General features: G+C 37.8%; 1 protein-coding gene and 1 long non-coding RNA gene across 2 annotated transcripts in view; both read right to left on the bottom strand.

The window, feature by feature from the left end:
* LOC110060538 (uncharacterized) overlaps window positions 1-6,552 on the bottom strand; it is a 17,183-nt gene extending 10,631 nt beyond the window's left edge. Inside the window, exon 1 of the long non-coding RNA XR_016206939.1 lies at window positions 510-6,552. This is a non-coding gene — a long non-coding RNA (uncharacterized LOC110060538). The remainder of the gene's footprint in view (window positions 1-509) is intronic.
* LOC110060536 (uncharacterized) overlaps window positions 1-20,239 on the bottom strand; it is a 95,740-nt gene extending 75,501 nt beyond the window's left edge. Inside the window, exon 1 of the mRNA XM_089288618.1 lies at window positions 19,868-20,239. Coding sequence (XP_089144744.1) covers window positions 19,868-20,168 — 301 coding nt within the window. The 5' untranslated portion in view covers window positions 20,169-20,239. The remainder of the gene's footprint in view (window positions 1-19,867) is intronic.
* Between the last annotated feature and the right edge of the window lie 1,200 nt (window positions 20,240-21,439).

Below are 21,439 nucleotides of genomic sequence, written 5' to 3'. Positions count from 1 at the left end.
ACCGCATATAAAGACATAAGCACCGAGTATAATGGAATAAGCACCGAGTATAATGAGTTAATCACCGAATATAATAACATAAGTACTAAATATAATGACATAACCACCCAATATAATAAAAAAAAGTATCATAAGACAGTTCTGGCGTTCCATACTAACCTGCCTAAATAAAGTTTACTTACTTACTATTGAATTGTGTAAGTTCTGTGCCAATCACATTTGATACTTCAGTTTAAGGTTAGTATTTTCTGGTGATAAAAAATTCAGTAGTGATTTTACTTTTAAAATTGCCATGCGTTACACAAAAGAACTATTTTTGGCAATCTCTGCCTACATAATTTCTTTCCACCATGGCTAAAGTAGATACAGTACAGTGAAAAATGCCTTTAACCAAGGAAACAAAACCTCATTGGAAGAAAAAGGCTAACTACAGTTAAAGAAAGTAATGAAACGTCTGGTTTACTAGCTTAAAGATAAATTCCCAGTAACACTGATCATTTGTAATTTACCTGGCTGGTTTTTCGAGGAAGAATCAAGCTGCACTCTGAGCATTGCTATCTCATCACAAAGTTAGCTGTTTTCCTCCCGTAGCTGAATTAACTCTCTGGGTCTAGCCTGGACCAATGAACCGGTGAAAGTCTTGGGGACCTTTATTTCGTATGATAGTGTTTGCAATGAACGGAAAAACTTTGCTAAGAAGGTGAATAATCTCAAGACAAAACTTGCAGCTTGGCGTTCGTGTAAACTCTCTCTGTTTGGACGGTGCTTGATTTCGAAAACCCTAGGATTATCTCAAATTGTTTATTCGACTTCCATGCTTGACATTCCAAATAATTACGCATCTGTAATCCAATCGCTACTTTTCCAGTTCTTATGGAAAAACAAACCAGATAAAATCAAGAGACAAGTCTTATATCAGGACTATGGCAATGGTGGTTTGCAGGTCACTAATGTTGAAATTATATTTAAGTCCTTGCGCTTAGGCTGGATCCAGCATCTCCTCAGAAATAATGATGAGGAAGACGATACCTGGTCAGCAATTCCAAAATTTTATTTTAACAAGTAGGGGGGTCTTAATTTTCTCTTATGCTCCAACTATGATAAGAAATTTCTAAAAGATTCAGACATACCATCCTTCTACAAGGATATCTTGTTTTCTTTCCTGGATCTAAAATGTCTTTATAACTCTAAGGATGAACAAGAGATGATTCTCTCTAATAATAAAGAGATCCTCATTGACGGGAGGACTGTTTTTTACCACGATTGGGTCAAAAACGGTGTCTTCACACTGCATGATGTAATCAACGCTAGTGGCAATTTTTTACCATTTGAACAGTTCCAACAGCAGGAATTAACTGCAATTTTCTCAGTTATTTCCAAGTAATCTCTGCAATCCCGAATGCCTTACGGAAAAAAATCAGGGAGTGTGCTAAGCCTAATGTCAACTTTTTATCCGGCAGCATCTTATTTCAATTATCCTCGGTCTTAACCATCGACCTCTTGAAACTTAGATCTAAAGACTACTTTATGGGTTTTTTCCAGGCCACTGGTCCAATGAAATGAGATCGCAAGTTTGCTCCAACGGTTTTGCCATGGAACCAGATCTTTGATAGAGTGAAGGTTATTTGCAAAGAGAATCAACTTAGAGAATTTTACTTTAAGCTTATCCATCGCATTTTCTACTGTGGTGAGCCTGACTCAGTTCTTCATACATTTCAAAACTGTAGTACAACAACTTCTTTTTGCAATTGGCTGTTGAACTGGTTCAATGAGATGCATAACACCTCTATATCCCCAGCAAACTATGAATTATTATTTGGTATGATGTGTGAGAAGGATAATAACAATCTCAGGAAACTGAATTTCTGTTTATTATTGGCTAACTATTATCTACATTATCACAAGGTAAATGAAAGGAATCTTGACTAGGTTGAATTTATTACTAAAGTAAATTACAAGTTAAGAATAGAAAATGAAGTTTCTGGTTCTCTTTTATGATGCTTCTTCGCATTTTCTGTCCTGTTAATGCTTTTAAAAGGTATTAGAAAAGTGTGTTATATCTAGAGATTAATTCCTACTATAGATTAATTAAGATTAATTAGATTAATTAGATTAAGATTAGATTAAGATTAGGTTAATTAGATTAATTGAAGGGGTGAGTGCAAAACCATGCTAAGTGACGATTTGGGTGAAAAAAAAAATTTTTGCAAAAGGGCTTGAATTTTTGCATGTGGTCTTCAATGTAATAGAAAAACGTGGTCCTGTACTTTTGTCGCTGGTTTTTGCTTTGTTTATAAAGACCCCGCTAGGAAAACCGAGTGGTTTTTCTGCATATGCAATATCTCGAAAACAAAGCAAAGCTTAGCAGAAAACCTACGGGACATTGTTAAACATACCTAAACAAAACTGCATGCGAAATTTGGAGCGTTTTCGACAAAGTTCACTTTTGATTAAAATACCTAGCGCCCTTTTCCCGCCGAAGTCTTCAAATAAACGAAGCCGGGCCTTTGTTATGATAAACAGAGCCGACCCTTTGTCTCGCCTCGGTTTATTATAACAAACGATCGGCCCGCCGCGACCACAAGGGCTTTGATTTTACTTAGAAACCAGCAAAATGTCAATTTCACGCAACTTATATAAGCTCAAATTTGTTGATTTCAGGTCAAAAGTGGTTAAAACGTTGACTCATGTTAACGCGCGACGGCAAGGATGTTGATTTCTCTTAGAAAGCAGCAAAATGTCAATTTCACGCAACGTAAAAGCTCAAAAATGTTGATTTCAGGTCAAAAAGGTTTAAATGTTGATTTCATGTTAACCCATGACGGGAAGGTTGTTGATTTCACTTAGAAAACAGCAAAATGTTAATTTCACGCAACGTATAAACTCAAAAATGTTGATTTCAGGTCTAAATAGGTAAAAATGCTGATTTCACGTTAACGCGTGAAGGCAAGGATGTTGATTTCTCTCAGAAAACAGCAGGATGTTAATTTCACGCAACGTATAAGCTAAAAATTGTTAATTTCAGGTCTAAATAGGTAAAAATGCTGATTTCACGTTAACGCATGACGGCAAGGATGTTGATTTCACTTAGAAAACAGCAAAATGTTAATTTCACGCAGCGTATAAGCTCAAAAATGTTGATTTCAGGTCTAAATAGGTAAAAATGCTGATTTCACGTTAACGCGTGACGGCAAGGATGTTGATTTCACTTAGACAACAGCAAAATGTTAATTTCACGCAGCGTATAAGCTCAAAAATGTTGATTTCAGGTCTAAATAGGTAAAAATGTTGATTTCACGTAACGCGTGACGGCAAGGATGTTGATTTCACTTAGAAAACAGCAAAATGTTAATTTCATGCAACGTATAAACTCAAAAATGTTGATTTCAGGTCTAAATTGGCAAAAATGCTGATTTCACGTTAACGCATGACGGCAAGGATGATTTCACTTAGAAAACAGAAAAATGTTGATTTAACGCAGCGTATAAGCTCAAAAATGTTGATTTCAAGTCTCAATAGGTAAATATGTTGATTTCACGTAACGCATGACGGCAAGGATGTTGATTTCACTTAGAAAACAGCAAAATGTTAATTTCACGCAACGTATAAGCTCAAAAATGTTGATTTCAGGTTTAAATAGGTAAAATATGGCAGCCAGAAAATAGTGTTAACATCTGGAACTTACTTTGGTTATCTGGGACAATGATTATCTGCACTGAACAAATAAACATCAAATAAGCACTTTTCCAAATACAGCCACGTCTTAAATGGCTAAAAATCACGAGATGAATACATATTTTTCGACAAACACGATCGTAGCTTTATGTCACGCACCGCCTAACAGATTAACAAATTAACCCTTCTGCGCAACGTACGGGTCTCCATACATCTGCATGTCCGCTGATCCCAGAAGTTCAAGACACTACAAATCATGCCGATATGAAATAAAATCAATGCAACCTGGATCACAGATCTATGTTACAATCGATCGCTACTTGTTGGCCATTATTATCTTTAAATGAAAAAAGCCCGAAACAATCTAGTTACCAGTTCAAGAAACGCGAGCAGAACGTGATCGCAATGCATGCCGGGAAGGGTCTTTGCACCTCGTGCGCAGGAAAACATGGCGGTCGATACAAGACAAATTTGATAAGTCTAAAACCAGTTCTCGCTTTCCAGACTTTGACGCTAGCAATGCTTGGCAAATGGGCCACGACTCACCAGAGGGTATTTTTCTTGGGCAAGAACTGCTCTTGGACTTTGCTGCCTGGCTCGATCTGACTTCGAACGCCGATAACACGATTACGGTATATCAGCTGCCTTCGAAGTTTCAGAACACATTTTGATTCTTTAAAACGTGCTGATGACTTACGGGTTTATCGAGGCTTTATGATGCCTCTCAACCACCAGGCAGGCATACAAGGTACTTTGACACAATGCTTAAGATATTAGTTGACAGAGTTCTAATGCGGCACATCTCTTTTTTGTTCGATGGTATTTCGTTTGCCGCTCGATCGATTCACGTGTTGTGCTCACGTCACAATAACCGATGTAAACAATCTGTTCCCAGATTTCCGCTTTATATATGCTGTGAGATTTGATTTTGACTTCATACACTATAAACAGTCTGCCTGTTTGCTGTTCAACAAATAAACTCCTAAAGACATGGCTAGGAAAAGCCAAGTATTTTTGCATACGTTATAACTCGAAAATGAAGCAAAAACCAGCGACAAAAATACAGGGCCGCGTTTTTCTATTACATTGAAGACCACATGCAAAAATTCAAGCCCTTTCGCAAATTTTTTTTTTTCACCCAAATCGTCACTTAGCGTGGTTTTGCACTCACCCCTTCAATTTAGAAAATACCTGTGTTGCTGTTATGTATGTAAAATTTTTCAAAATCGATTCTTTATAGTAAGCAGGGTGAGGAGGCTGTCTTGTATTGTAAGTAGTGTTAATAGCTCTGTTGTTTTGTAAGTAGTGCATATAGCCTTTATTGTACTGCTTTAGTGTAAAGTAACAGCGGAAGTGTTGTAAAGTGTAAGCAAACATAATAAAACAAATAAAATTCAAAAAAAAAACTCTCTTCAGCTTTCCTGGCTCAAAGGCTTGGCCAGAGAATCCCAGAACCCTCCAGAGGGATAATAGTTTTCATCACCATTTAGGGGACTGTTCATGGCTCGGATGTAAGCTTCTGCAGTTTCTGACAGAGTCATTCCTGATCTTGCAGGAAATGAACCGCTCTTAGTTGGGGGGAGGAGTTCTTGCCTGCTGCCTGTTGAAGGAGCAACTGGAACTCAGGGTGGAAAAAAACCGAAGGTGACATTTGTTGCTGAATATGCGGTGGCATGACCATTGGTTCACTTAAACTGGGAGGACCAGTCCATATTCTTTCTATAATATGACTGGTAAGGGATGTGATGTTAATTCCAGCATCAGGCGATGTAAGTGTATCTGAGGAATCAGTTACCAGGCTAAACAACAATTCACCAGCTGTACCAGCAGTCTCCTCTTCAGCATCACTGTCTTGCAACTCCTCAACCAATGATACCTGGTTACATCTCTCTTTAGAATGAGTACCTCCTGGGAAGGCTGCCATGAACTTATGATAAATCTCTCTTCATTCTCAGCTGTCATTTTGTTCACTATGTTGCTTAACTGTTTGCGGGTTTCTTTAGACTTGTCCGCTTCCAACTTCACTGGCCCTTTCTTGGGTTGCTTTCCCTTATTCTCTTTGTTACTTTGAGAATCGATGTCGTCAGTCTTCTTGTTGTCCTGTTTTCGTTGTCACTTTTTTGTTGTTCCTGACTTTCCTGCATGACAGCAGTTAGTTTTTGGGCTAGTTTTCTATTACCATCAGTGGAACCATCGGTTGTTTCTCCAAGTTCGGGCTGACCGTCCGAGTTTACCAGCAAAGGTGAGTCGATAAGAGTGCCAAGTTTGTTTGTATTTCTTCTCCACATTCTATCCACTTTTGAATACGGTTGCTTGCCATTGATCTGAAAGGTTAAAATTGAATCAACTGATGGAGTTTGTTGGGTGAACGTGTATTTAACTAGTGGAATCTTGCTATTGGATACTCAATTAAAAATATCTGCCATCTGTGCAATTGCGTGACGCAGTGTAGCAACAAAATTACTAGCAATTTAATGTTTAGTTTTATCCCCAATTTTGAGAGAGAAGATGTCAGAGGTGTGCTCTATCTCATATAAAACACCAATACACTCTCGTGTTTCAAATTAACTGCGGTTTCACATTATGACCAATGTCCACAATTCAGGATCACCTGCCACAGGTTAAAGGTTCATTTCTTTTGTCACTGTAGAAGTTCGAGCTCATAAATATCAGTTGTATAGTTACTGTTTTATTATATCGTTTGTAGGCTTTGGTGCTTAGCCAAAGTAGTTTAATATAGGTAAATGGCTTTACTATAATGATACAAACTGCTGCATAATTTCAGTTTAAAAAAAAAAGCTGTTAGTCACTGAACCGCCAAAGTCTAGAAAGTTGTAGACATGCATGAAGACTCGGTCAACAGTAAAATATAGCTTGCCACACATACCTTTCTTTGCAGACTTCAAAATGATTCCAATGAATTGTTGCTTCTTCCCCATCACATCGTCAGTTAACTTCTGCTTCTTTCCCCACTTCGAACAGCCTGTGCAACACACATCAGCTCTTAGGTACAACACTTATGCTTTGGTCAGAATAAAAATACAAGCAGCTATAAAAATCCATGTTCAGTCAATGAAACTGTTCCCCTTGATCACAAGGATTACAGAGTGTATGTACTGGAGAATGACTGTCCATGCACGAATGACGATGCCACAAGCAGTTTACTTGATGGTGTTACCCTTTGTGCAGAAATGGTTTAACTGAACGGAAAATGGAAATGACCGCCAAAATTTTAAGAACCAACAGACTGCATTTAAGATCTTTGCGATTATGTTGCATCCATTTCAGTGGCTCACATGCTTCAAATATGTCATAGCCGATCATGGTACTGCAATCACCTTACACTGATGGGAATCATGTAACGAACACGACATTGTCATATTCAGTGGTGTTTTAAGGCTCAGTCTAGTTGATATGTTTCAGTAACTATGTTTACTAACTGACCATAGTTACTAAACACCCTAAAAAAAAGTGCGGGAAATACACACACCAAAGAACATTAATGATACTGCTCAAAGTATCACTCTGAATGTATCCGTCAACGGGTTTGACAATTAAGAGCATTTTATTCACGCAACATCAAAACTATCACCTCTTTGTTCTTTCATGTGTATTCTCAAATTGAACCAAACAGTTCTCAGTGAACACCTGCCTGAGCTGCCGGAAATTTTCTTCCTCAATCTTAGAAATGGCTGACAGCACCAAAGAAGAGCAAACGTACAATGATCAGGATCAAGAAGAATTTAGCTCAGTTGTCATTCCCAGTTTTACTGGATTGACAAATGCCTACCAAGAAAGTCAGGTTGATTTGTCAGTGTCATGCTTATTACCCATTGACACCAAAACACGTTTGGAAACAAGGATCAGACAAAGAATTCTGAGCATGCTGAAGACCAGTCCCATATTTTACCTACTTATATAGTTGCATCAAAATCCAATATTGCCAACAGATAAATTTTCTATTAATTTTTGCCAACTGTCAAAATTTATAATAAATTGGATAGTTTTTGCTTGAACGTTTAGTTTAGCTTTGAACAAACTGTCCAATTTAGGAAAAATCTGGATACTTTCCATCAACCAATCAACCTTCGCTCATTTTTGCTTTATTATGGTCTTCCTGTATTATATGGTTTGTTGCCTGATAAATATTTTGAATACTACTTTTACTTTGTACAAGCGATCTACCTTATATTGCAAGACATCATTTCGGAAGCGCAACTTACCAAAGCAGAACACCTTCTGTAGCAATTTTGTTGCAGTTTTGCGAAATTTTATCAAGAATGGTACAAAAATTTAAATGTTCATCAACTCCTTCATCCAGTGGATAATGTGAAAGACCTTGGGCCCCCATATCTACCCATAGCTGTTTTTCTTTTGAGGACAAAAATGGGTTTATCTTATTTTTAAGACTTACTCACAGAACACAATTTATTGACAGTCAAATTTTAACTGCTATATCTTTTACCCAAACATTACCAGAGCTCAAAGAACAATGCATAACTCCAGGGAATGTAGAAGAAAATCTGTACTACAATCTATTGAATACCAAAGCAAAAAAGCGAAATTCTGCTGCACGCTTTCTTGCTGGGGTCGCTTTACCAGAAGAGTCTTAATGAGATGGAATTCAAAGCCCTTGAAATGTTAATCGGTCAAGCACCCACCACAGAGGTGAAAGCATTCAATTGTATAGAATTAAAGGGACACTGTCACGATATATTTGCTTAAATCTGTTATAAATTCACAAAATGGTCCCTAAATTTATGTAATAAGAACTTAATTAGCTCTAACTAAATAATTAAAAGCAATTTCTTGAAGAAAGTACACACTGCAGCAACATTTTTGCAACATTTTCAACAATTTGCGAGCCAAACTTGAACCTTTGAAAAACTGACATGCTGAAACTTTTTCGAAACTCCATATCACAATCCATTTCCATCATCACCATCATTAGCCCTTCTCACTTTCTAATCATTTGTTGAGTACTGCTCTACAAAATAAAACCATTACTGTTTAGCTTCCAAAGATCAATAACGTAAATCCTCGAATTAGTGCCCACCTCGAATAAGCACCCCCTTTGAATAAGCACCCCCCTCCCCTCCCCCCATTTTGTGACGAGTACTGAGACAACAAAGGATTATAGTTTTCATCGTGTAGTATTAGATTTGTACATTGTTTCAGTTTGTGAACACGTTAAATACTAACGGTGCCGCGATTTAAACTTTACGATCAGCTTTTTATGTTGATAAACAGCTTATGTTGTTGTTTTCACCCAGTTGATGTATTAAAAAAATGATGTTGTCAAGCAGCCATTTGGCAAAAATTAAATAAATGCCCCCCTCGAATAAGCCCCCCCCCCCCCCCCCCCCCCACCCATCTTCTCCTAAATTTGAAATAAGCACCCCGGGCGTTAATTCAAGGATTTACGGTATATGTTTTTGAGATTTCCAAAAACATGCTAATATAAGTGGCTGTGAGCCACTGAACTCAGAAAATGAGATATAAAAAGTCAAGATCAAAAAAAAAACACAAACACAAAACATACTTTCTATACAATCTAAACAATTCATGAATCAAAGTGGCTGTGAGCTTGAACTTGGATGAAAGGCTGAGAATGGAGTTTTTGTATTAAGCAAATAACCCGAGTCCATTTGTAGATCCAAACATAATCATTCGAAATTACATGTACATTGAGTTGTACAATTCTGTGGGACGTAAAAGAGCCCACACACTGATCAAAAAGAGTAGGGGACATAGTTCCTGGTGTGGTGGTCTACCTCTCATCTGATGGTTAAATGCTTGGAGATATTAGCCCCATAAGCTACTCTGAAATGCGACGGTAAATAAAGTAATTTATGTATGTATGTATGCCTGTGTTTTCACGAGAGACATTTACCTTGGTTTTGTTTAAACTTTACTGAAGTGAAATTTTTAATTGTGTAAAAACAGTAGCAAACCTTGGTAAATAGCAGCAAAATCAAAAGTAAGCCAACCTAGGTTTGTTGACAGTTGAATGCCTCATCTGGCATGGTTTAGCTCAGTAACCGACGGTAATCAAGGAAAAGCAGACGTTGTTGCGACATCTTGGCAACAAGAGTTCACACGTTCAGCACATAAAGAAGAGAACTATACACAAAGATTCCTCCTAATGTAAGTAGGTTTCAAGTCAATGGGCCAAGAAAGCTAAATAAACTCATGTTTACTGAGGCAAAGAAATCCCGGACTGCTGTTTCCCATTCACTGTCAAGTGCCATAAGCGTTTCCTTTCTGTTAGAAGCTCAGTAGCTTAGTAGCAGTGTACAGACAGGCCTACAGTGTAACTGGAAAACGACCTACCACAAATAGAGAGGAAAAATCATAATTAAGGTCCATGGAGAAGAAAAGCAAATGTTAGAATTTTAAGCGGCCCTGAATAAGAAGAAGTAACAACAAACATTTACATAGCCCGGGCTCCACACGGCAGATGCCATTTCAGGTTTTTTGCGGGAAGAGGCTCAGCAAGATATCGAAATTCCTTTCCTTGCAACATTGCAGCTTCCCTGCTAGCAGAGGTTCTTTTCCTGGTGTTCACTGACTGGAGAAAAGAGACCTCTGCCATGGGTCAAAAATGGCTTTGATTTAACCGCCATCCACAGTCTCGGACGGCTCTATTCAAAATGCATGTTCCTCGCGTTGTTTGCTGACCGCAACTTGAGCCCGTTGTGTCTCGCGTATTTCTTTACATCAATCCCACTGTCATTTACTGAGCCCACATTTTAAGCATGCAGGGCTCGAAATTAACTTTTTCGTTCAGGAGCCAGCTGGCAACTAACGGAAAAATTTTGGTTGCCAGATCGTAAAGTTTGGTCACCAAATGATTTTATATATAACTTACACAAGAACACGATTTTATACGTTACTTGGCATGCAAGGAAAGTCACAAATGAAGAGCGAAAACAATTAGAAACAACATGAGTAACACTTCGTTATAAAGCTACCGTTGTTCTCAGGTGATATGTCTCTGGTCCGAAGGTGATGGTTGTCCCCATAGTCACTTTAAATGAAGTGAGGCATAAAACGTTTTAAGTCCGTGGTTTTCATTGGGAGACAAACACGGGTCTGTGCTGAATCTTCATTCCCCGAACGTAAAGACTCACATTATTCCTTCAACTGATTGGTATCTGCCACGATTTTCGTGGCAAATGAAGACATAAGAAGCCCATGGCGTTGAAGTGTGCCTGTGATCCCAGTTTTGGAAGAAGCCACTGAAACAATATGGCATGCCATGAATGCAATATCGACGTGTCAAAATACATTCAATTTTTTCGATTATCTTGTAATATTCAGACATTATTTTACTGGGGACGGAAAGGTGAGTTGTGTACTCACTATGGGAGGCGCGATGGCCTCATGGTTAGTGCCCTCGTCTCCGGATCGAGCAGTCCGGGTTCGAGCCCTGGCCGGGGACATTGTGTTGTGTTCTTGGGCAAAACGCTTTACTCTCACAGTGCCTCTCTCCACCCAGGCGTATAAATGGATACCGGCGAACGTAATGCTGGGGGTAACCCTGCGATGGACTAGCATCCCATCCAGGGGGGAGTAGAAATACTCCTAGTCACTTCATGCTACAGAAACCGGGATAAGCTCCGGCCTGATGGGCCACTTGGTTCGTATGCAGACTTTACCTATACTAGCTACCATATCCCATTGATTTCCTAACATAAAGATTTAAAAACAAAAGTTATGTCATGGTTTTCTTTAGTTATCGGACAAAACGCGAGTCGCCAGCTGGCAACCAGTTCCGAAAATTTAGTCACCAGTGCTCAATTTTTGGTCACATTGGCGACCAGTGAGTCACAATTTCGAGCCCTGGTATGGCATGCTCATTGGCATGCTCAAGTTGCTAAGCCACATAGCATGCTCAATATAGCCATTTTTGACCCATTGCAGAGGCCTCTTTTCTCCTGTCAGCGAACAACAAGAAAAGAGCCTCTGCTAGCAGGGAACATTGCAGCACTTGCTTTCCGAGAAAACTTCAACTGTCTGTATGCCCCGGAGAAAAACCTTATTTTTTTAAAATTATAACAGTACATCGAAAGACCACAAGTAATATACCAGTTGAGAGGTATTGTTTGGAGTAGGTACTAAATCACCACAACAGACATACAAGATGTCACAAATTGAATTGAGGAGTCTACAAAGTAAAAAAATGAAAACGTTCAAAAATACCTTATTCCTTGTAAATACTGGGTATACCCCTAAACAATAGCTTAAATTGCAGCTCTGGGTGTGAAGATTTTTATCAGATATTCACTTGACAGTGAAATTGTAAAGTGTAAAAGTTTAAAAAACTTGAGGGGTGGTTAATCAAGTATGATTCATGAGGGGGGTATGATTTTATGCTTTCAATGTGAAGATCTCTCAAAGATCCTTTTGGCCTCCAAATTTGAAATGAATTGGCCAAATATTAAGCTTATTATAACATTTTGTGCCATATGGCACTATCGGGACTTAAAGGGTTAATAAGTTCTGTGTAAACAGCTTCTTTAATAACTACGGTTTAGTTACGAAACCTCCGTAAGCAGTAACCATAGTAAACCTCTCTCGTGAAACACGGCATATGTACGTACAGTCTCCTGCTACTCTAGCTCCATTGAGTTCGTGACAAATGATGCCATTGTCAACATCTAGTAAACAGATCCATGAATGCATGAATGAGAAACATTTCCTTATTCACCTCTGCTTGAACGAACTCACCAAAGACTTATTTGAACGATCAGCTGGAAACAGCCATCGACTCATAGGACTATTGAGAGACTCACGAGCCTGCTGTTCTAACAACCCTGCGTTTTTGTAGAAAGCAGTATAATGAAAATATTCCACCAAATCTCTTCAGATGTCGACATAGTGCAGTGGGGAAGATGATAACCCGACAAGCGAGAGGTTGTGAGTTCGAATCCTATGGGGTATAACAATTTTTTTTTGCATTTATCATTTTTTTTTACTTTTTTTCTTGTTAACGGAAATAAAAGTTTGCCAAAATACAGCCTTTGCCTTTCTTATGCTTAAAAAAAAAACATTTACCAAAATCACAGCATTTGCTTTCCAATGAAAAATCATCTGAAGCTTTTAATCATTCAAGAATTCGTCCAGCGCATCGATCCATCTCAAATTCAAAGTATGTTGCGTTATTCAAGCCTCAAGTTGTCACTAGTGTCAGACATAATTGCAAAAGAAAAACAACGAAGACTTGAATCCCTTACAATCCAATTGAGGAGGATGAACCTTGTAGTCTTTCCCTATAAATCGTATGCATGTATAAGCCTAATGCAACTTGTGTTTAGGTCAATCCCACAGGGCACTTCTTCCATTGAACAGCATTGAACTGGTTTAACAGTGAGAACTTCAAGCTAAAAAACATACACTTTCAACCATGCAGAAATAAGAAACACTGCCACAGAAACAAGTCACTTGAGGATCAAATCTCTTCAGACTTGGGTGCAACCAACAGGCACCGCTTTATATACTGGTCAGCGGAGTTACTAAAAAGTCAACAGGAATCGAAGAACGGAAGGAAGGAGAGAGTGAAGGAGTGAAAGTCAATCTCCTACCTACATGTATACTCAGAAAATGACGTTTTCTGAGTAAAAATGGTGACAGTGTCCCTTTAAACAACTCTTTGATTTATGGTTTGGACAACAAGCAAATGGTCAGAATAAACTGTTAGACAGTGAAGTATCGCTCACAGGAATCTTATGCTTTTGGACAAGTTAAATGTTTTTGTAAGTTTAGTTTAGAAGTGGAGGTAAAATACATAGCATTTGTTTACCCATTGGAATGTTGTGCACCTTTATAACCCTGCATCCACACACATTACTGCAGTCAAGCATGATGATCAGATGGTATCTTAAGTGTTGTTGATATCAGGGATATCTGTAGAAACTGTATATACATCGAAATAGTTGGAGAAGATGGCACTCTCCAGTGTTATACTTGCGAATTTCCAAATAAAATCAAAGTAGGTTAGTGTTAAGTATCCAACAGATGTAAACATAAATCATTTAAATAGCTGCTTGAAATTAAAGAGATTTCATGTGATTCAATTTTGTAATTTCCTGGTTGCTTGTCTCGATGTGGCTCTAAAGCCTTTTGGTAGGACCCGATGTCATGAAATGCTAGTCTTCTGTTGATTTCACAATTTTGCAGCCATAAAGCCCAGGTCAAAGAAAGACAATAATGTAACAACAGATAAAGATTTCCTGCCTCCTGTTTCCCACCATTGTATTTGTGACGTTCTCAAGTTTCGGGAATGATACTTGTCGTGTTCGAACGCATTGCAGACCTCGGCAGATGTCAGTCAGTATAATTATTCGGTCAGCAAGCACTCGGCCAAGTTTTTTCTTGTGGAATGAAGTGCTTTGAAACCGATCTGCTTGGTATGGATTCAATAAGAATAATCACATCAATGCGCTCGAACGAAAGACAATTCAACAAGGGCAAAGGTGCCTTTAAGAAGTTCCATGTTCACTGCTCCTGAATTTTAAAATGACCATGGCAAAGCCAAGTGGGTTTGTTTGGCTAATCCTGAGTGATCAGGTAGGCATGTTAAAGTGAAGTGGGAAAGTGGAGATGTGCATATAAGCTTATATATTTGCAAAATTTTATCTTTGCATTAGAGCTTCATTTCAAAAGCAGCTGGTGTTTCTACTTCTATTTCAGTCACAAAGAGCAGGCATTAAGCTTACATTGTACCTCAAACGTTCACTCAGATCTCACCTTACTTCAGCAATGCACAAAAAACTTTCAACGTAAATTACAGCCAAATACTTTTTGCTTGAATTGAGGCTCATGAACTCAACCAAAGTTACAACCTTAAAAAATTGGGTTTCTTTTATGCTCTACCTGTTGAGGTTGACAACCTAAAATTCAACCTAAACTTTTTTGGATGAGCTGTTTGGTTCATCTTTGTTTGCCCATGTTGGAGCAGATTTAGGGCCCTAACTGGGCCCGGTTTAGGTTCATTAGGACCATAGAATTTTGTATGGGGACACTCCAATTAGATTAAATGTCACTCCTGTTAGCCTGAATATCATCTAGATTAGCCTAAATAACATTCGGGTTAACCTGATTAAGGTTAGCTCTCAATGATGAAAATGGCAACACAATTCAGTTAAAAAGTCAATAGTCTTCAGTCTGCATTTTACCGCTGTTCTGCAGTCTGCATTTTACTCCTGAGCTGCAGTCTGCAGTCCACAGTCTGCGTATTACACCGACCGATCTGGGTAATCAGATATTTGCAAAGTTTTTAAAAAAAATTCTTTGCAAAAAACTTTAACAGTGACAATTTTATTAACTGCTAAAAGATAATTCAATCCTATATACTAGTAAATTGAAAACTTGTACTAAAGGAAATGGAGTTTCTCACCCAACTTGTTTACTAGTATATTAGATGTATAATCAAACTAGTAAATGAAAAACTGGCAGAAAGGAAATGGACTTTTCCATCCAGTTTGTTTACTAGTATATTGCAAGTATATTCAATACTAGTAAATGACAAATAAAAGATAATTCAATCCTATACTAGTAAATTGAAAACTTGCAAAAGAGGAAATGGAGTTTTTCGCCCGATTTGCTTACTAGTATATTAGATGTATAATCAAACTAGTAAATGAAAACCTGGCAGAAAGGAAATGGACTTTTCTGCCCGGTTTGTTTACTAGTATATTGCAAGTATATTCAATACTAGTAAATGACAAACTGGCAGAAAAGAAATGGACTTTTTTGCCCGATTGTTTTACTAGTATATTAAATGTATCATCAAACTAGTAAATGACAAACTGGCAGAAAAGAAATGGACTTTTTCGCCCGGTTTGTCTACCAGTATATTGCAAGTACATTCAATACTAGTAAATGACAAACTGGCAGAAAAGAAATGGACTTTTTCACCCAATTGTTTTACTAGTATATTAAATGTATCATCAAACTAGTAAATGACAAACTGGCAGAAAGTAATAAACTTTTTCGCCCGGTTTGTTTACCAGTATATTGCAAGTATATTCAATACTAGTAAATGTCAAACTGGCAGAAAAGAAATGGACTTTTTCACCTGGGTTGCTTAATAGTATATTGCAAGTATATTCAATACTAGTAAATGACAAACTGGCAGAAAAGAAATGGACTTTTTCGTCCAATTGTTTTACTAGTATATTAGATGTATATCCAATACTAGTAAATGACAAAATGGCAGGAAAGAAATGAACTTTTTCGCCCGATTTGTTTACTAGTATATTAGATGTGTAATCAAACTAGTAAATAAAAAACTTGCAGAAAAGAAATGGACTTTCTCGCCCGGTTTGTTTACTAGTATATTGCAAGGATATTCAATACTAGTAAATGACAAACTTGCAGAGAAGAAATGGGCTTTTTCGCCCGATTGTTTAACTAGTATATTAGAAGTATATTCAATACTAGTAAATGACAAACTGGCAGAAAAGAAATGGACGTTTTCACCCGATTTGTTTACTAGTATATTAGATGTATAATCAAACTAGTAAATAAAAAACTGGCAGAGAAGAAATGGACTTTTTCGCCCGGTTTGTTTACTAGTATATTGCAAGTATATTCTATACTAGTAAATGACAAACTTGCAGAAAAGAAATGGGCTTTTTTGCCCGATTGTTTTACTAGTATATTAGATGTATATTCAATACTAGTAAATGACAAACTGGCAGAAAAAAAATGGACTTTTTCGCCCGATTGTTTTACTATTATATTGAATGTTTAATCAAAACCAGTTAATGACAAACTGGCAGAGAAGAAATGGACTTTTTCACCCGATTTGTTTACTACTATATTAGATGTATAATCAAACTATTAAATAAAGAACTGGCAGAAAAGAAATGGACTTTTTCGCCCAGTTTGTTTACTAGTATATTGCAAGTATATTCTATACTAGTAAATGACAAACTGGCAGAAAGAAATAAACTTTTTCGCCCGATTTGTTTACTACTATATTAGATGTATAATCAAACTATTAAATAAAGAACTGGCAGAAAAGAAATGGACTTTTTCGCCCAGTTTGTTTACTAGTATATTGCAAGTATATTCTATACTAGTAAATGACAAAGTTGCAGAAAAGAAATGGGCTTTTTTGCCCGATTGTTTTACTAGTATATTAGATGTATATTCAATACTAGTAAATGACAAACTGGCAGAAAAAAAAATTGACTTTTTCGCCCGATTGTTTTACTATTATATTGAATGTGTAATCAAAACCAGTTAATGACAAACTGGCAGAGAAGAAATGGACTTTTTCGCCCAGTTTGTTTACTAGTATATTGAATACTAAATGACAAACTGGCAGAAAAGAAATGGAATTTTTGCCCAATTCGTTTCCTAGTATATTGCAGGTATATTCAATACTAGTAAATGACAAAAAAAAAATTTCTTCCAATAGTGAATTGAAACCAATTCAAGCGTAAGTTTACATGAAATGTGCTTTAATTTTGATTGATTAAAATTGATGTTGAAAACAAAAGATATGACAGGCCTACACGCACTACCCTCATGAATTGCGATGGCGATGCATTTCAGCCTTCAATTAAATTTTCCCTTTAACGAGTGTATCTTTTAGAGATTTGCCTCTCTTATATGATATAATCGGAGCTTTTCCATAAGCATCATTTTGTTTGTCCTCCGCCACATGTTCTTCGGTGTCAGTTGGAGGACAGTAAGAAGGTGTTTTGGGGGCTGTGTGATCGACATCCCAGTCGTCGCCAGATGTACTTGGTCCGAGATATAGCAGTAATTCGTTGTCTGACATCATAGTTGCTTCAGCAGGACCACTCGGTTTCGATTCTTCACGAATCTCTTCAGCTACTATTTGAGGCATGACAACTTTAAATTTAATGTTACTCAGGGAAAGGTAGAGAAGTTTCTCAATTCCGTTCCCACTCAAATAGTTGTTTGGTGATCTTTTTATACCAGGATAGTCTGTGGTTTGGATCGAAGTTGCAGCTCTCCTATTGGTCCTCCCTGAAGCGAGAGGGCCAATGAGGTGTAAGGGATTTTCGATCCAGTAGAGCGAGAAGCGGCGGTGAGAAAACTCGCGTCGTGCGGTGAGAAAACTCGGAAATTTAGAATTCTCAGGGGAACAACAAGTATTATTACAATGGATACCCACAATAACAAAGCTGTCTGCTTAGTAGAGCCGGGTTCGTTTCATAAAAAGGTTTTGGGAGTTACAGTGGTTAATATGGGGTCCACTGATTACAGATTTCACTGCACTTTACTGTACTTTACTGTACTGGAAGATGTGGTCCAAACTTAAAAATTGTGAGATGATAGATATTAAGCCCTGTCCACACGGGAAATGTTTGGTGATCAAATATGACCAAAGATTGTTTGGAAACCAAACATTTTCCCGTTCGAACACCTTGCTTGATCATGTTTGATAAAGTTTGAACGCCAACAAACATTTCAAGAAACATTGTAAAACATTTTGTACGTTTGGAACGTGATATAACATGTTTGATACCGTTTGGCCACACTGTACAACATCAACATGTTTGGTCACCACACGATGTTTGATCATGTATGATGGCATGTTCATAAGGTTTTGTGTACTAGATTTATCTGGAGAAAAAGTTACTTTCCTTTTGGCCCAATTTCCCGGTCTTTACAGTTATGTTGATTTTGTTATACTAGTAAATAGAACCGGCGAAAAAGTCGATTTCTTTTTGGCCCGATTTCCCGGCCTTTACGGTTGTTTTGAGTTTGTTATACTAGTAAATATAAATGGCGAAAAACTAGATTCCTTTTTGGCCTGATATCCCGGCTATTTACAGTTGTATTAATTTAGTCATACTAGTAAATTGAACTGGCGAAAAAGCCGATTTCTTTTTGGCCCGACATCCCGGCCGTTTACAGTTATATTAATTCACTTATACTAGTAAACTGAACTGGCAAAAAAGTCGATTTCTTTTTGGCCCGATTTCCCGGCCGTTTGCAGTTGTATTAATTTAGTTATACTAGCAAATTGAACTGGTGAAAAAGTAGATTTCTTTTTGCCCCAATTTCCCGGCCTTTACAGTTACATCAATTCAATTCTGCTAGTAAACTGAACCGGCAAAAAAGTCAATTTCTTTTTGGCCCGATTTCCCGGCCGTTTACAGTTGTATTAATTCACTTATACTAGTAAATTAAACTGGCGAAAAAGTCGATTTCTTTTTGGCCCGATTGCCCAGTCTTTACAGTTATATTAATCACTTATACTAGTACATTGAACTGGCAAAAAAGTACATTTCTTTCCAACCTTTGTATTAATTTAGTTATACTAGTAAACTGAACTGGCGAAAAAGTCAATTTCTTTTTGACAAAAAATCCTGTTTATCAGTATAATAAATACAACATACTAATAAATTAAAAGGGCGAAAACTGAATTACTTGTTTGCAGTATTTGCAATTTATCAGTATATAGCAATATAAAAGTAAATTTATTGAAATTATATAAATAAACTTGTAAAGTTTTTGGCAAAAAAAATATTCATAAGTACTAATAAAGTTTTTTAAAAACTTTTTAAAAATATGAATTCCCGACCGATCTACACCCTATAAAGTCACTCAAAATAGATGTAAAATTTCTTCCCAAATTCAAACGCATTGTTTTAGCTCATAAAGATCTGCAAACAACTCATGTCACACCAGGAGATTATCTCACCTCATCAAGCTGCAAATCAGTGGAGCAACAGGACCTCTGCCCTCAACAACAATCGATCAGAATTTCCCAGGAAAAGTAGACATGTTAGCATTCAAGAGAAAGGCACAAAAATCGGCAAACTAGCCAAAGACAAAGGAAACCCACAGCAAAACAAGTAAAGCCGAAAGAAAAAACACAATCTTTTCCCAAACTCATTTTCAAAAGTTAATGAAGGAAAGCTTATCTACTAGTAAAGCTCGGCACACACCACTAACTATGCACACACGAGGTACAAATACCTGCGACTTGTCCCACGAACGGTTCACACGACTGCCGTTGAGGGACAAGTTCGGCGGAGACTTTTCCCTTCAGTTCAAACCAGTTTGAATCCGTGAGAAGGGCCGTACGGACCAACATGTCCCTGCTACTAGATTTTTGACAAGTTCTATCCACACGAAGGGACTTGTTACAGGGACTAGTCGCAGGGACTCGTCCCTTGTGCGTGTCACCTCAACTCACCTGACACCTGTAGACAGTCTTTGAGTATAAAAGACTTGAGTTTGCAATGGGAGAGGGCTACTTTTTGAAGCAATGTGTCGTCCACTTGACCACTGTAACGAAAAGCGATGTTTTCCAGTCGTGATGTCAAAAGCTCGGTTGTTATGTATGGCATCCTACTCCCTGTAAACATGTCATGATCACACAGCAGTTCCAACACAAGCTCGTTGTCATTTTTGCACAAAAAAGACCCAACTCGATCGATATTCTCCAGGTTTTTAGCAACACAGAACATGCACAAATCCACGAGAGATTTTGACATTCTGGAAGGAACATGAACAATCTCTGCACCTCGCTCTAGCAGCTCCGGTACGCAACCTCGTCCCCAGAGTCACCTGTCCCTCTTGACCGATGGAGCCTTGGCGCTAGAAAATTTCAGCTGCGTGAATGCGCACGGAGCGATCGAGTCTATCTTTTTGTCGAGGGTCGAGGGTCGAGGGTCCCATGTCGAGGGTCCCATGTCGAGGGTCGAGGGTATTTTTTTTCTGGGTTTGTTGTTTTACTCCTTGCTGTAGGCTCGATTTCTGCCGCTCATTCGAGTCCGGTCTACATGTTCTTCCCCGATTTGGTTAAATGTAAATATATCACAGACCTGATTATTTATCTATAACCTTTATAACATTCAAAGTCCGGTTTTTCATGTGAATTCATCACGCTGGATGCTTTGGCCGAAGTACTAATGCCATCAACTTTTGAATGGCTATCCACGTAGAAATAAATCTAAGCATTTAGTTTTGTAGTTGTAATTTCTTCAACAAAAAAATAACACATGGGGATAACAGAATGTGGTTCGCGTTAATATTTGCATTGACAGTGACAATGTTGTGTCAAAGTGCCTCACTCGCTTCGAATTTCACATTTTTAGCTTCAAATTTTTCACTGCGGAAAACAAATGGCAACGCCTTCCCTGGCTTCGTTTTTGTACCTTTTTCTCTATGTCGCTGTAGTCGTTTAGGTCGTGTTACTACCGATGCGATTTCGTGGAGTGTTTGCTTCATTGTTTTCCAGTGTTATTGACGCGCCGCGATGAGAAATATTCCTGTGCCATTTATCAAAAAGGAACTGTAGGTGAAATCTGGAGGCGATGGAAGCTTTGGAAGCAAATTTACGGCTATTTTCTTCCTTCGATAAATTCGCTGTTAAAAAAATATATCTGTGCGTTTTGCGATCTAAATTACCACTCTCCTTCGGTAAACTTGCAGGGCTTTGCGATTGGTCGCGATGAAAAATATCTGTGAGATTTGCGAGCTTATTCACCACGTTTAAAGGATTTAGCTTGGCTAGAAGACGCTCGGTGTGTTTTTCTAATTTTCCATACATTTGTCTGTAAATTTGGCCGGGTGGACGCGGCTCGCGGGAAAAAAAAGACAGACAAATGTATGGAAAATTAGAAAAATTAACTGAGCGTCTTCTAGCTAAGCTACATCCTTCACACTTGGTGAATACAATCTTCCACCTAGCATTTTATACCTAGTCAGAATGAATGATAGGAAAAAAATAGAGGAATTCAAAACATACTAAACGTATTCATGG

This window comes from Orbicella faveolata, unplaced genomic scaffold, assembly GCF_042242905.1.
Source record: "Orbicella faveolata isolate gen_17 unplaced genomic scaffold, um_ofav_v1 contig_1, whole genome shotgun sequence".
Classification (NCBI taxonomy): Eukaryota; Metazoa; Cnidaria; class Anthozoa; order Scleractinia; family Merulinidae; genus Orbicella; species Orbicella faveolata.
This window is presented reverse-complemented; position numbering and strand designations above follow the sequence as displayed.